Here is a 16,251-nt window from a genome sequence, read left to right as displayed (position 1 = left end):
TCACTGAGTTGACAGTGAAGTTTCCCTTTTGTTGTACCAATGGGACTTGCTGACATCTATCCTGCCTCCTCACCTCCAAAATTTGTTGACAATCTTCTACCCACCCCCTTTCCACCAGGTCCTAGGGAAAGCCATTCATTCACAGGGTGGTTCTTTCTGGAGGCATTCTGGAATGGAACTGCCCAAGGGGACTGGAAGGGAGAGCTACAGCAGGAGCTAGAGCTAGCACAACTATCTGCAAAAGCCTACACACACTGCCACGTGGACTGGAGAAGCCACCCACGCTGCTAGAGCTGGGCCTGCAAAAGCAAGTAGAATAATAATGTGCCCCAGGAATTATTGAAAGTAACAGTCATTAAGCCTGCAATTGGTGGAGGTTAAGAACTGGGTGATGCCAACAGAGGCAGAGAGCTTAACAGAGAGATCAGAGAAAGCCAAAGAGAACCCTGATGAAAACCATGTCATCTCAGTGGATCACTCACTGTCCAAGTCTGCAGCCCCTGTGGATCATTGTTGGAAGCAGCACACGGAGGGAAATAGACTTTCTTGACATAGTCTGTCCGAGGCACGAAACAAGAAGACAATATAGGCAAACAGCCCAGGGAGAAGCCGTGGAGGAGTCATTATCCCAGCGTGGCTGCAGTATAACCTCTAAGTTCCAACAACAGCAGAACATGAGACATGCTAAGAAACAGGAGAAGTGTGATCCATACGGAAGAAAAACACAGGCCGCAGAAAGTACCTTTGAGAGCACCTAGATGTCAGACTTAACAAAGACTGCAAAGCAGCTACTGTTATAAGTATGCTTTACTGTCTTTACAACTGTGGGATGCAGTTGCTTCTAACAGACCAAAATGCACCCGGAATCTGGTGTATGGCTCTGTTCTCGTCACCTGGCTGATTATATTCTCTCTTTTCTCCTCCTCCTCCTTCCCCTCCTCCCCGCTAGCCTCCTCCTCCTTCCTTTTCTTCGTTTAGTTTTGTTAAAGTCTTTTTAAATTTTCATCTTTACAGATACATGCTATCCTTTCAATGTGTTTAATTTTATATATATATACACATTTTGATCACTTTGTTAGAAGAAACTGCATCTCAAAATTGTAAAGAAAGACAAACCTACATATGTGATCAAAATACACTCAGGATATAGGGTTTTGCTCTGTTCTATCCACCTGTTTATATAAATATGTTCCAAGAGCTAAAGAACATCAAGCTAAATTCTACCTCTCAAACTAATAATATCTTAATTAAATAGAATTTATTTTTTAAAATATTTTTATTTTTATTTATTTATTTGACAGAGAGAGAGAGATCATAAGTAAGCAGAGAGGCAGGCCGAGAGAGAGGGAAGCAGGCTCCCGCTGAGCAGAGAGCCCAATGTGGGGCTTGATCCCAGGACCCTGAGATCATGACCTGAGCCGAAGGCAGAGGCTTACCCCACTGAGCCACCCAGGTGCCCAATTAAATAGAATTTAAATAAAAATTTTTTTCATAAGAATATCATACTTAAAGAAGTAAAGTAAGGTATGATGGCAATATTTTATAGGGAGAATGCCAACAAAGGGTTAGAAATTATATTTTTTGAAAGACCAAACTAAAATTATAGAATTGGAAAGAATAATAACCAAGATGAAATATTCACTGTAAGGGCTCAACAGTGGACCTGAGCTGGAAGAAATCATGAGCAGACTTGAAGGGAGATTGATAGAGACTATGTAATCAGAAGAACAGAGAGACAATGAACAAAGAAAAATGAACAGAGCCTTCGAGAAAAGTAGAACATACATATCCTGGGGGTACCAAGAGAGAGAAGAGAGGAAAAGGAACAGGAAAGTATTCAAAGAAAAATTGGCTGAAAACCTTCTAAAGTCAATGAAAAACATTATACATGTACAAGAAGCTCAATGAACTCTGAAAGAGATGACTTTGCTGGGAAATTAATTAATTAATTCACATTCTTAACTAATTAATAATTAATTAATTAATAATTAATTTACATTCTTTACAAACTCTTCTAAACAACGGAAGAGGAGACAACACTTCCCAAATCATTCTCAGTCCAGGATTCTCCTGATATCAAAGACAAAGAAAGAAAAGAAAACCACAGACCAATATAAACCAGAGACCCTATGAACAGACATAAAAGTCCTCAACAAAATGCCAGCTCAGTGAATTCAGCAACGTATGAAAAGAATAAATTACCAAGTGAGATTTATTTCAGTAAAGCGAAGTTGGTTTAACATGTGAAATTCAATTAATATCTGATACCATGTCAATAGAATACAGGACAAAAACCACATAATCATCTCAGATGTTGATAAAGCACTTAGCAAAATCCAAAACCATTTCAATTAAAACACTCAAGAAAAACCCCTCAAATAGAAAAGAACTTCCTGGTTAAAGACATCAGTGGAAAAAACCATGCCTAACATTGTACTTAATGGTGAGTATCAGTTTCCATTGTTGCTGTAACAAATTATCACAAATTTAGTGGCTTTTTTTTTTTTTTTGAGAGAGAGAGAGAGAGAAAAAAAAAAGGGAAGAGGAGAGGGAGCGGAAGAGAATCCTAAGCAGCCCCAAGATCATGAACTGAGCCCAAATCAAGAGTCAGACACTTAACCAACAGAGCCACCCAGTCACCTCATAAATTTAATGGCTTAACCAATACAAGTTCATTATCATACAAGTTCTGGAGGTCAGAAGTCCGGCATAGATCTCACTGGGCTAAAATCAACATGTCAGGAGTGTTGTATTCCTTCTGGATTCTCTAAAGCAGCATCTGTTTCGTTGCCTTTCCTAGCTTTTAGAGACCACCCACACTCCTTGGCTCACAATCCTTTTCTTCCATTTTCAAAGCCAAAAAACCCTGGGCCAAGTCCATCTCACACTGCCTTCTCTCTGGTTCTCCCTCCTCTGCTACCCCCTTTACTTTTGATGACTTGTGATTACATTTGGCTCACCCAGATAACGTAAGACCATCTCCCCATTACACACTGATTAGCAATCTGCAATCTCGATTCCCCTCTGCTGTACAAAGGTATATATTTGCAGGTTCTAGGATAAGGATATGAACAGCTCTTGGGGGAAGGTCTATTATTCTGCCTGCCATGTGGTAAAAGGCAGAATGGTTTCTCTTTAAGACCAGTTACAGGACAAGGAAGTCTATTCTCAATGAGAGTCACTCTCAGTTCTATTCAGTATCGTGATGGAGGTTCTAGTCAAGGCAATTAGGCAAAAACAGACAAATAATTAGAGAGACACAGAGAGAGAGAGAGAGGAATGGATAGATTGATAAATAAATGGCATCCAGATTAAAAAGGAAGTTGCAAAACCATTTCTATTTGCATATGACATTATCTTGTACATTAAAAAAAAAATCCTAGAGCATCCACTAGAAATACTATCAGAGCTAATATTTGAATTCAGCAAGGTAGCATGCTACAAGATGAATGTATGAAAATAAATTGTATTTCAAAAATCTAGCAACAAACAATCTGGAAATGAAACTAAGAAAACATTTCCATTCACAATAGCATCAAAAAGAATAAAATATTTAGGAATACATTTAATGAAAGATTGCAAAATGTGTAGCCCTAAGACACTTGAAAGAAATTAGAGAAGACTTAAATGAATTCAGCCCCTGTTTATGATAAGAAGACAATATTGTCAAGATGGCAAATTTGTCAGCTTGATCTACAGATTCAATACATTCCTCATCAAAATCTCAACTGTATTTTTTTTTTTTAGAGAGAGAGAGAGAACTGGGGTGGAGGAGAGAGTCAGAGGGACAGAGAAAATCCCAAGCAAGATCTTGGGATCTCATGACCCCAAGATCATGACCTGAGCTGAAATCAAGAGTCAGACCCTCGACCAACTGAGCCACCCAGGCACACCCCCAACTATTTTATTTTGCAAAATTTGATGAGCAGATCCTAAACTTCCTGTAGAAACACAGGGGGATCCAGAATACCAAAGACAATCTTGAAAAAAAGAACACAGTCGGGAAAAAGGACTCATATTTCTCAATTTCAAAGCTTAATGAAAAACTATAGTAATGAAGACTGTGTGATGTGTGGATGGCTCAGCGGGTTGAAGGTCTATCTTTGACTCAAGTCATGATCCCAGGGTCTTGAGATCGAGTTTTACATCGGGCTCCCCGCTAAACAGGGAGTCTGTTTCTCCCTCTGCCTCTCTCCCCGGCTTGTGCTCACTCTTGAGCACACACACTCTCTCAAATAAATGAATAAAATCCTAAAAAAAAAAAAATTTTTTTAAAGGCTGTGTGGTACTGACATAATAAGGTTAAATACACAGATCAATGGAATGGAATTGAGTCCAGAACTAAACCAACCCACTTATGGTCAATTGATTTTTGGCAAGACTATAAAGAAAATACAATAGGGAAAAAAATAACCATTCTCCCAGAAATGGTGCCAGGACCACTGGATATCCTCATGCAAAAGAGTGAATTTATATCCTTTCCTTACATCATACACAACTCTATAGCGAGAACTTGAAAATATGACTGAGGAACACAAATAAGACTGCACGTTATGTCCTTGGGTGATACAACTCAATATCATAAAGTTGCCAGTTTCCCCTGGCATAACCGTAAATGTAATGACATCCCAGCAAAAATACTGCTAACTCTCCTCACAACCCCCCCCCCCCCGCAAGAATTGACAAAAGCGACTTCAGAATCTGAAATGAAATGGAAGACAAAGAAGCAAATTTACCTGGGAAATTCTGAGGAAGAACAACAGAAGGAAACTAGCCAGGTCAGGTATTAAGACATACTTCAAAGCCTTAATAATTTGAGTAAATACAGGCTTTTTAACAAATGATATGGGACTATTCGGGTTGCCAGATGGAAAAACAAACAAACAAACAAACAAACCAAAAAACCTGAGCCCATGTTGTAGGTGGTGCCCCATGCTAAAATCCAAATGGAGCAAATACAAACTTTTTAAAATGAAAATGACAAAAGCACCAGAAGAAGACATTGAAAAACTCTCATGACTTCAGAGAAGAAGAGAATTTTCTAACTATGCTTAAAAACACAGAAATCACAAAGGAAAAGACTGATGATCTCCCCTATATAATAGCATTTATTTATATAGAAATAACTAATTATATCTTTACAGTGACTCTCTGGGTGGAGGGACTTGTTTTGCCTGTCAGTTTTTCTAATCTCTCCGTAATGATGATGTATGATTTGTGTAATTTAAGAGACGAAATTCTCCAAAAGTTTGAAGCAGAAGCAATAGCAGCTCTTCTAGCTCTTTAAACCCATCCTGTTCTGTACCCTGTAAGTCAACCGCTGAGTCAGAGTGGACTGAGAGTCCCCCTCAGCCCTTTCTTTGGGGGACCCATTCTTTCATTGGCCTATTTATTCAACAAGCACTACTAAACACCTGCAGAGTATTCACGAGAAATAGTATGGTGTATGCTAAAGTCCAGCCTTTACCAGCCGTATGACCTAACAAAAGTTAACTCACCTCTCTGAGACTCAGATTTTTTTAAATAAAGATTTTATTTATTTGAGACAGAGAGAGAACGTGAGAGAGAGACATCATGAACAGCAGGGAGAGGGAGAAGGAGACTCACCCCTGAGCAAGGAGCACCATGTGGAACTCGATCCTGGAACTCTGGGATTATGACCTGAGCCAAAAGCAGATGCTTAACCAATTGAGCCTCCCGCACCCCTGAGCCTCAGGTTTCTTATCTGTAAATGGGGACACTAATAATGCTTAGAACTAAGTGAATGCTTCGTGTTAAAACACTTCAAGCAGATTTAAGCACTTCGGGAAATGGTTTGGCAGAATCTTTAAAAACCGTTCTAGAATGACCTCAGTTCCACTCCTAAGTGTGTATCTAACAGAAAGTATCCATACGCTCACCAGAAGACATATAAAAAGTGTTCTTACAGGCATGACTTGCGATAAGCCCCAAATTATCAGAATCCCAAATGTTTATCCTGAAGAAAATGGAGGACAGATAATATATCCATACAATGGAATATTCATAACAATGAAAATAAATCATGACAACAGAGACAAGCCTTGTAAACATAGTATTTAGACAAGATTGCAAACAGTGTGGCCCCACTCATGTAAGGTTCAAGGAGGCAGGACTAGCCTGTAATGTGAGAAATCAAGACAAAGGTTAGCCCAAAGGGTACATATGTACTGGGTGCTGACCCTGTTCTCTTTCTTCAACTGGGTGAAGGTTACATGGAAGTGTTATCACACAAATGGGACAAAGTGTGCTCTCTCAGATCCTATGGGTGAGGAGGACACTATGCCAACGAGGGAGGCAGGTTGAGTACAAGACAAGGACAGTGGACATATTGGTGCACTTCGCCCACAAAGTACTCACCAGTTTTGCCCAAGACTTGCTTCCTCCTGTTTTTCTAGAAATGAGCAACTCTCTCTGTCCTGCTTTTATCTTTCCACTTTCTTTTTAGAATTCTTTAAAAATTTATTTATCTGTCAGAGAGAGCACAAGCAGGCAGAGCAGCAGGCAGAGGCAGAGGGACAAATAGTCTCTCTGCTGAGCAGGGACCCCCCTCCCATGTGGGACTCGATCTCAGGACCCTGAGATCATGACCCCAGGCCAAAGGCAGATACTTAACTGACTAAGCCACCCAGACATCCCTATCTTTCCATTTTTGATAGAGACGTGGATGCACAGTAATATTTCTTTACTTTAAGAAAAGCCACAGTGCGTGTATAATGAGGTATAGCAACTAACTACCCAATGAACTCAGCATCAGGGGCGATAGGGAGTGGTGGGGACTGGGGCAGCAGGCCAGCGTAGTGTTCTGCTTAATACATGTAGATCGCTGTGTAATTTACAGCAGAACTAGGAAATAACTTAAATGCCCAATGGGGGAGGAATGGTTAAATAAATTCCCTCACTTATTCATTTGACAAACTTTTATTTGTTGCCTGAAGATGGGTATTAAACAGAGTGTCAACTCTGTGCCAAGCCATTCCGGGATGGGGGCCCACATGAGCAAACAAGATACTCTGGATATGTTGCTTAGCGAAAACCAAAATACCAAACTATACAGAGCACACACGTTAATGCTCGTCATATCCAGACACTTTATACGCCTCTTTCCAGCGCACATGGAAGCCAGAGTCTCCTCCCAATTTCTCCAAGTGCCTGTCTCTCCCTTCAGAGAAAGAGAAAAGCAGCTCCTGACTTCCAGGAGCCAGCCCCAGGCACGGTCACTGGGGCCTTGGTATTTTCCTAATGAACATAGACAATTTCACAGACCCTCGATGTCAGACAAGACCACTCGATAACAGTGACGGATTAATGCAAAACCCTCCGTAATCACGTCTAAACACAGACAAAATATGGATATTGTCCAATCTAGAGCAAAGCCCTGCTTCTTGCCTCCTCCACATTTCCTTCTGCTTCTTTCTGGTGCTCCTGCCTGCATTAGACCCTGTTGTCTGGGCTTAGATCTGCCTCAGCCCTGTCGACTTCTGCCGCGCGAAACCCAGTTCCTTTCAGCATCTTGCTAGTTCAGAAACTTGGCGGGGGTGCGGAAGAACGACGGGGAGGGTCATGCTGCTCCCGGCTCCCGCCATCCACCCCACCCCTGCCCTGCCATGCACACACAGACACACACACAGACCCACACACACGCCATGCCCAGCCTCCTAACCCCACTCTGGTTTCTCCTGCCCAGACCCAAACAGCCACGCAGGCTTGACCTCCCTGCCTATTTCCTAGGGCAGGGAGTGGGGAGGGATTTACCATGGACTTGACTGGACAGGGGCATCAACAGCGGGCAGGTGCTGTGATGAATGCCCGTGTGTGATCCCAGTGGGGAGAGGGGTGGTAAGAACCATACCAACAAGGTTAAGTCCTAGGAAGCACTTACTAATATGACAAGGACTGAGTTAGCGGTGGGAGAGGGGTGTATTCTTTTGGCTCCTCTTCCCAGTAGCCCACAGTGTTGTTGGGGGGCACTGGGGTCACTCCGCTGGCTCTGGGGACAGCTGACCAGCATTGGTACCAGACTCCTCCTCTAACTATACCTGAGGCCTTGAGCAAGGTACATAATCCCCCGTGCCTCAGTGTCATCATCTGTAAAGTGGGGATAATGGTGCCTCATTGTATCAAATAAGACAACACACATGGGCAGGTGTCGTTATGCCTCCTGCTTTCCTGCTTGACTCCGGATGGAAATAACCAGCCTGTGGGCCGAGGGGGTTAGAAGGTTACGGGCGGTGGGAGGCATGGGAGACGCGTGGAGTGGAGCCCTGTCTTGGAAACACTAGCACGTGCTGGGGCTTCTGCCTGGCAAGACTCCCAAGGGTGTCTGAGATAGAGTGGGGCTCCCTTCCTGGGAGGAGAAGCTGGGAAAAGGAAGGGGAAGGAGCTAGATCCAGAGAGGCCAGGCCGGGGAGCGGAGACCCTCTGTCGTGTTGTTTCGCAGAGGAAAGGGTAGGGGCTGCACCTGCCAGAGAGTACTAGTCGCTGAGCACCATCTAAGTGCCAGGCACCATCCCAAGTACTTCAGGACTGTCATCTCATTTACTCTTCAGCAGAACTATGTTTTCTCTTATCCCCATTTGACAGATGAGCAAACTGAGCCTGAATGAGAAGAAGCCTGGACACGGAAGCGCTGCAGCAGGGGTTGGACGTGAGCAGCTCGATCCTGAGTCTACCTTCTTAACCTTCTCCCTTTCTCCCAACAGAGCGTTCCTAGGGGACAAACAGGACAAGGACAGCTCAGAGCTTTGGGGCTCCTTTTTTTTTTTTAAGATTTTATTTATTTATTTGACAGACAGAGATCACAAGTAGGCAGAGAGGCAGACAGAGAGAGAGGGGGAAGCAGGCTCCCCGCTGAGCAGAGAGCCTGATGTGGGGCTCGATCCCAGGACCCTGGAATCATGACCTGAGCCAAAGGCAGAGGCTTAACCCGCTGAGCCACCCAGGCGCCCCGAACTTTGGGGTCCTTAACTCCCAGACCATTCTTTTCCCATGACCTCTACTCCACATGGTTCCGCTGAGACTGTGGATTCAGCTTGGGTGGGGGACCTCAGACATCAGGGAGCTGTGAGGACAGCAGGGCAATGATGCTGTGTCCCTTGAAACTTGCGAAGCTGCAGGAGATGAAGAAGAAGCGCAGGCTGTTTGGGGAGCCCAGCTGGCGGGGCTGCTTGTGGCTGGAGCTCTAGGTGCTCAAGGGGACGACGCGACTCATAAATCATCGGCATTTCCTGAGGACTGCCGAGCACACCGCCAGCCGAGAGCCGTCTGGGGTGAACACACTGATAGGAAACAGACTCTGGCCTGAGGCTGTATCGGCTTCTCAAGATCACGGCCGAAGGTAAAGAAGCTGCTACCATGTGTATGAGGCGTGTGTAACTTGACACAGGTTCGCAACAACACAGTAATAACGTCGAGAGAGCACCTGGGATTATTTAATTTATCATTCAATCACTTAATTTGTCATTTATCATTTAATCTATCATTTAATTTAATGATAAATTTATCATTTAATGATATATGAATGATAAATTAAATTAAAACTAAACTAAAACTAACTTAATGATAAATTAAATTAATTAAATTAAATTAAATTGTAAGTATCCTCAAGGTAAAGAACTCTGAAATGGAGTTCATTATGTCAGCTGAGAATTCTCTTTTGAGGGGTGCCTGGGTGGTTCAATGGATCAAGCCTCTGCCTTCAGCTCAGGTCATGATCTTGGGGGTCCTGGGATAGAGCCCCGCATCAGGCTCTCTGCTCAGAAGGGAGCCTGCTTCCTCCTCTCTCTCTGCCTGCTGTTCTACTTATGATCTCTGTCTGTCAAATAAATAAATAAAATCTTTTTTAAAAAGAGAAAAAGAATTCTCTTTTGATGAATAGAGAAAAAGTATCAGTAATAGAATGGAAGGGCATATTTCTCAATATCTAGATATTTTCAATTTCTTATTTCTGTGAAGATTTTATTTATTTATTTATTTGACAGAGAGAGAGAGAGAGAGCACACAAGCAGGGGGAGTGGGAGAGGGGGAAGCAGGTTTCCCGCTGAGCAGGGAGCCCCATCAGGGGCTTGATCCCTGGATCCCTGGGGTTGTGACCCTAGCGGAAGGCAGATGCCTAACCAACTGAGCCACCCAGGTGCCTGAATATCTAGATTTTTTTTTTAATTGGTCCTTCAGGATAAGTAAATTTTCAGAATACAGTTTAAGTCCCTTTTCTAATCTTCCCTAGAAAAAGTGATTCTGCGCTATTTCCCCCAAAGAATCGTTTGTCTTGTTTTCTCCAAAGACTCATTTTTGGGTGCTGGATTAAAAATAAAGAGCACAAACACATAGAGGCAAACAAAAAAAACTGGACTCAAAACATGATTATATTATAGATTTATAACTAAGAAAAACTGCCTAACTGAAAATATTGCTGCCTCACGATTTTTTAAGACAAAAATTATCGGCTGTAGACTAGAAAAGAGCTCCTTTTCTAATCCGAAACTAAAAAAACTAAAAACGGAAACTAAACTAAAAACTAAAACTAAAACTAGAAGAAAAAAAGAAAGAAAGAAAGAAAATATCTTTTATTGTAATGCATTCTAACAACTGTGTTGCACCTAATTTTCTCATCTGAGAAATAACGAGGAAGATAAGTATCTTTTTCTTCAAAGTGTGTTCTTGTGTGTCTTGTATTTAAGTGTGACTGTGACTGACGACCTCTGAGTCCAAGGGAACCAAATCAGGTTTACTGAAGATTTTTCTGAGGGGGCTTGGGTGGCTCAGTTGTTGAGTGTCTGCCTTCGGCTCAGGTCATGATCCCAGAGTCCTGGAATTGAGCCCCGCGTCGGGCTCCCTGCTCAGTGGGTAGCCTGCTTCTCCCTCTCCCTCTGACCCTCATCCTCACTTGTGCTCTCTCTCTCTCTCAAATAAATAAATAAAATCTTTTTTAAAAAAAATAAAATTAGGGGCACCCGGGTGGTTCAGTGGGTTAAGACTCTGCCTTCGGCTCAGGTCATGATCTCAGGGTCCTGGGATCGAGCCCCGCATCAGGCTCTCTGCTCAGCAGGGAGCCTGCTTCCTCCTCTCTCTCTGCCTGCCTCTCTGCCTACTTGTGATCTCTGTCTGTCAAATAAATAAAAATAAAATCTTTTAAAAAACAACAAGAATAATAAATGAGGTCCAACAGCTCATTTATTAATAAATGATGACAATAAATAATAGGTGAGGTCCAATAGGTCATACAGGCATGGCTGTATGAATTTGTTTAATGTCCACAAGGACCCCAAAAGGCAGGCACTGATGTCATTCTCAGGGTACAGTTGAGGACACTGAGCCCAAGCTGTGTAATTAACTGCCTTACAGACCCAGGAAGAAGACCATCTGTTCTCTGAGGGGTAGACAGACAGACAGATAGATGGATGGACACGTGGGCAGACGGAAGCTTACCTGAAGGGTTCCCCAACCTCCCTGGCCAGACGTTCTTTGAAGCTGGCTCAACACGCCTGCACCGACAGCTGGGTGCCTTTCTGGAATTAGAAACTGGGGCACACATGCAGCGTCACTGCTCACGGCGGGGTACTGAACCAAGGTCCCAAAACAGACTCCAGAGGGGAAATACAGAACGTTCTGGGTAAAAGATCAGAACTTCCCTGGACACCGCCTGCCAAGATCCCCCTGGTGCCAGAAGGACAGGGCGTCCTGGCCGAGGTGGGACCTCGCTCTGTCTTTCCAGACACCCCCAGAGTCTCCTGGGGACGCCAAGCTACGTGATGAATCAGAATTCCACCCCGGGGCTGAGGGATGATGTTTTTGGACTCCATTCTATGGGTGAGAAAAGGGAGTCCTATTTCAGCCCAGCCAACCCAACCTTGCAAGCAGACCCCTAGGGGACACTCCCAGAGAGCCGAGAATTCTAATAACTCAGGGGCCCGTAGGAAATGGGACTGAGGTAGCATCTCCATCCCTGGCCTGGGAGGGCTCATGTCACGAAGCTGGGTGTGTCCCCCAGAGGGAGAGTCCCAGGCATAGGAGGGTAGGGGCCAAAGCACTCACCCACTTCTTCCAGCCCTCAAAAGTGTTGGCTGGTCAAACACTGAGCAATGTGCAGCCCCCTCCTGGGGGCGTGAGATAGAGCTTCCCTCTGGAGGCAGGGTGCGGGCAGGCAGGGAAGACCCAGCTTTGCCGCCGGTGAAAATTTGGGTAGATTGCAGATTCAAAGGAATGCCCTCTTTATTGATTTGGATACATATTTAACAACAGCACAGCATTTTCTAACACCAGTCGAAGCATTTACAAACACTACGGGGTAGCAGCGTGATGAATACTGTGCCCATTTTATAGGCGGGAAAACGGAGGCACCGAGAGGCTAAGTAACTTACCACGGATCACAGAGGGAGTGAAGTGGCTGAGGAGGGAGTCTACCCCAGAGTCTGTGTTCTGATCACTTGTGAGATCCTAACCATCCCTTCAATGGGTGTTAAAGATGACATCCTTGGGGTCATTCCCACTAATTCCCGTACTCTGACCACCATGAGGTTCTGCCATGATTTTCACGGGGCTATAAACGGCACCGCAAGGGGTCATTAGCTCCGTTTCACACACCACAGCCTCCATCGCCCTGAGGAGCCAGGACCCTGACATATACGGGAGCTTCTAAAGTCCCTTGGTGCTCCTGCCAGAGACAGCACTGCCTGGGGCTGGAAGTTTGGCAATAGAACTTTCCGAGGCTCACTACAAGGGAGAGGCCGACAGCCGGTGCCAGCCCTTCCTCTGAGAGATTAACCCATATTATCTCGAGTCTTCACATGCCCTGGGATGTAGAAACTGCCCCATTTCATAGATGCGGAAGCCAAGGCTCAGGAGTGTTAAGAAATGTGCTCCAGGGAAGGTAGCTGCTAAGTGGAGGAGGCAGGTGTATTCTTCTCCTAGGGCTGTTGTAACCCATGACTACCAGCTTGGCTTGAAACAATAGAAATTAATTCTCTCACGATTGCGGAGGCCGGAAGGCTGAAAGTCAAGGGTTCCCTGGCCAGGGGCTGCTCCTCTCCAGCCTCCGCCTCTGCCTTCCATGGCTTCTCCGCTTCTCTGTGAGCCGCTCTTCTCTTCTAAGGACCTCGTCTTTGAATTTGGAGCCCATCTGGGTCATCTAGACTCTCGCTTAATCCCATCTCCGACGATGTTTTTCTCCAAATGAGGTCACACTCTGGAGATTACGATGAGGACGTATCTTGCTGGGGCCGCCTTTCATCTCACTACGGTACGATTTGAACCAGTCTGGCTGTGAGCCAGGGATTTGAGAAGCACCCATGCAGGTGCCCAGATGTCAGCGCCTAGGGAGGGGGCCGCTGCCTGCCTCCAGGGGAGGTCAAGACCCGCCAGGCTCTGTTCCTGGTCCCACGGGGACAGCGTAACCTGAGGCTTCTACGTGTGGGGACCAGGGATCCAGGGGGCATCTTCCCCCCCCCCAGCAGGGTTTCCCCAAACCCACCTACCCTGTGCCCTGGGCAGATTCCCACTTACCTGCCACACGCACGTTCTCCCGGAGGACATCCCCATTAATGGGAAGTTGCTTTGGTGACCAGTGAGTTCTGTCTGTCTCCCCACCCCATGTGAGATGGGAAGACAGAGTCTATGTCTACTTTGGCTGGACCTCTCCCTGCTCCAGCAACCAGTGTGGGGCTCCAGTGGGGTTTTTTGTTTGTTTGTTTGCTTGTTTTTACAACAGCTTTCTGGAGATATAATTCCAATGCCATACTTCTTTTCACTTACGTTGGGCACACAATTCAGTGGCCTTTTTCGCATACTCATGGTCATGTAACCATCATCACAGTGGATCCTAGAACATTTGCCTCACCCCAGAGGGAAGCCCTGAACCTATCTACCAGCCGGTCACTCGGTCATCTTTCCCCACCCTCTACCCCAACCCAGGAAGCCACTAACCTGCTTCATACCTTCATACCTTCATGGATTTGCCTACTGGGAACATTTCTCATAATCTTACAATCTTACCATGTGTGGTCTGTGCTGCCTGGCTTCTTTCACTTGGTATAAATGTTGACAAGAGTGATGTTGTAGCCCGTAAGAACTCTTCATTTCTCAATAACACTCCAACATAGGGATTACCACATTTGTTTTTCCCTTTGTGAGTTGATGGCCACTTTTTGGTTATAACGAATAATGCTCTCCACATTTGCGCGTGAGATTGTGTGTGGACATAGGTCTTCCCTTCTCTTGGGTGCGTGCTTACGAGCAGAATCGCTAGGACATGTGGGAACCCCACGTTTGAGGTCGCCCATGGGTTCGTAAAAGACTGACTGCCTCTCACCAGCCACATGACCTTGGCCTGGCGACTTGACCTTCCCAAGCCTCAGATCCCTCAACTGTATAGGGGAACTGACTCACCCAATAAATATTTGTTGAACACCTGCTTTGGGCTGGGCCCTGTTCTAGGTGCTAGGATCACAGGAGACAAATTGCTGCACTCAGAGACTTCCAACGAGGAGATCTGGGTCATAAACAGACAACAATTTAAAGATTGTAAGTCCGATGAAAAGTGCTACCGAGGAAAAGAAGGCAGAGACGGTGCAGGGGGAGGGCGGAGGGGAGTTGCAGAATGGGGCTGGGGTCACAGGGGTGGTGTCACAGGGTTAATGGGGCCTCCAGGAAGTCCTCATTGAGGCAGTGACATTGTGCAAAGACCCAGGAGAGGTGAGGAAGTGAGGCTTGTAGAGATAGAGAGGTTGGGGGCTCGTGGGTTGGGCACACTGTAATCACCCCTATTTGCAAGATCTTTTTGCCAGAACCAAATGTAGCCATGTTGATTACCTGTGTCCTCACCATCTTGGGTATCAGTTCTTGTGAAGGGAGCCCCCAAACCACCATTTTAAATTCATTAGAAACCCAGAGCAATGAACACACAGGATGGATTGGACCCCTCTGCCTTGGAGAAATCTGGGAGGGCTCTTGGGAGGAGGTGGCATTCAACCCAGGCTTGAAGACATGAGGAAAGCCAGGCTGGCGCTCCAGCCTCCACCATCAGGGGCTCTCCAGTTGGCTTCTGTACCCTCTGAAGGCCGCGTCTGTGTGCTAGAAGCCGGGAAGTAGATGAGCTTTCTGAAGCCAGGCTGGAAGTAGATGAGCTTTCTGAAGCCAGGCTGCCTTACGGGAGGGGGCGTTGCTCGCAGCTTAGGGGACTGGAGAGCAGCAGGCTCTCCCTTGCTCCACTCCCTCCCCTGTCCACAACAGAAGTCTTTGTTCCCTTCACAGAAGCAGGCCTTCCTTTCCAGATCACCGCCTTCTCCCTTCTCCCTGGTCTGAATCCGAGGGCAGGTGACAGGTAAATGTGGTAGGTGGCTGCTTCCTGCCAGGCCAGCCTTGGGGTAAACCCCCATCTTGGATGGTGGCCCTTCTTTGTCCTGGTTGACTCATTAGCCATTTGTTCAACAGGCATTTCCTGCTCACCTCCACCGTGCCAGGCTCTGTGGACATGAGATGATTCCGGCCCGCTCCTAACCCCCAGGCTGGGAGGGCCACCAACTCAAATAATCATGTGTTTCTGGCCTTCCGGCCTTCTGACCACCTTCACTGGGTGCGGAGTGGAGATAGTGCAAGGACATAGGAGCCAGACACAGGCCCAGCACAAACTGAAAACGCATGGCCGTTGATCAAAAATGAGTAGAGATTTCCAAATGGCAACAGTAGAGCATCAGACCCAGGGGGGAGAGGGGGGTGCTTCTTAGCGTGGGGTCCCGTGTTATGGCATAGGTCACATACCCATAAAGCCGCCCAGCCCCGCCCTGGAGAAGCCCCCAATCTCATGTAAGATGATTTCCCCTCTGACACCTTTATCTGTAGATTGGGTTTGTACCTCCCTCTTAGGTTGGGTTGTTATAAGCATTAAATGAATTTTTTTTTAAGGAGTTTCCACACCCAACATGGAACCCAACGCAGGGCTCAAACTCACAACCCCGAGATCAAGACCTGAGCTGAGATCAAGAGTCGGACACTCAACCGACAGAGCCACCCAGGCGCCCCGAGCATTAAACAAATTATATTTATAAATGCACTAGAACAAAAACGAGTGACTAGTAGGTCGGCAATCACTGATAGCTACCATCCTCCCAGCAGGTTCCAAAAAGGAGAGAAAGGTCAGTGTTGGGGGAGGGGCAGTTCCATCAGAAGCAGAGTGGAGTCCTGAAATGGAAATGCAAATGCGTGTCCCCCACAAACAGAGATGAGCCTTAGGGCATCCAC

At 45.8% G+C, this 16,251-nt stretch overlaps 2 protein-coding genes across 3 annotated transcripts in view; both read right to left on the bottom strand.

The window, feature by feature from the left end:
- The window catches only part of AADACL3 (arylacetamide deacetylase like 3), a 58,507-nt gene extending 46,909 nt beyond the window's left edge, over positions 1 to 11,598 (bottom strand). Inside the window, exon 1 of one of the 2 annotated variants that reach the window (XM_082685403.1) lies at positions 11,446 to 11,598. The gene's annotated coding sequence lies outside the window, so the exon portion shown is untranslated. The remainder of the gene's footprint in view (positions 1 to 11,445) is intronic. The other variant, XM_082685402.1, reaches the window with a different exon arrangement.
- The window catches only part of AADACL4 (arylacetamide deacetylase like 4), a gene marked incomplete at its 5' end in the record, with an annotated part of 29,263 nt that extends 16,651 nt beyond the window's left edge, over positions 1 to 12,612 (bottom strand). The window contains 2 exons of the mRNA XM_082686709.1: positions 11,446 to 11,525; positions 12,519 to 12,612. Coding sequence (XP_082542835.1) covers positions 11,446 to 11,525; positions 12,519 to 12,612 — 174 coding nt within the window. The remainder of the gene's footprint in view (positions 1 to 11,445; positions 11,526 to 12,518) is intronic.
- Positions 12,613 to 16,251: the final 3,639 nt, after the last annotated feature.

Source organism: Mustela nivalis (genome assembly GCF_964662115.1).
Source record: "Mustela nivalis genome assembly, chromosome: 10".
NCBI lineage: Eukaryota > Metazoa > Chordata > Mammalia > Carnivora > Mustelidae > Mustela > Mustela nivalis.
This window is presented reverse-complemented; position numbering and strand designations above follow the sequence as displayed.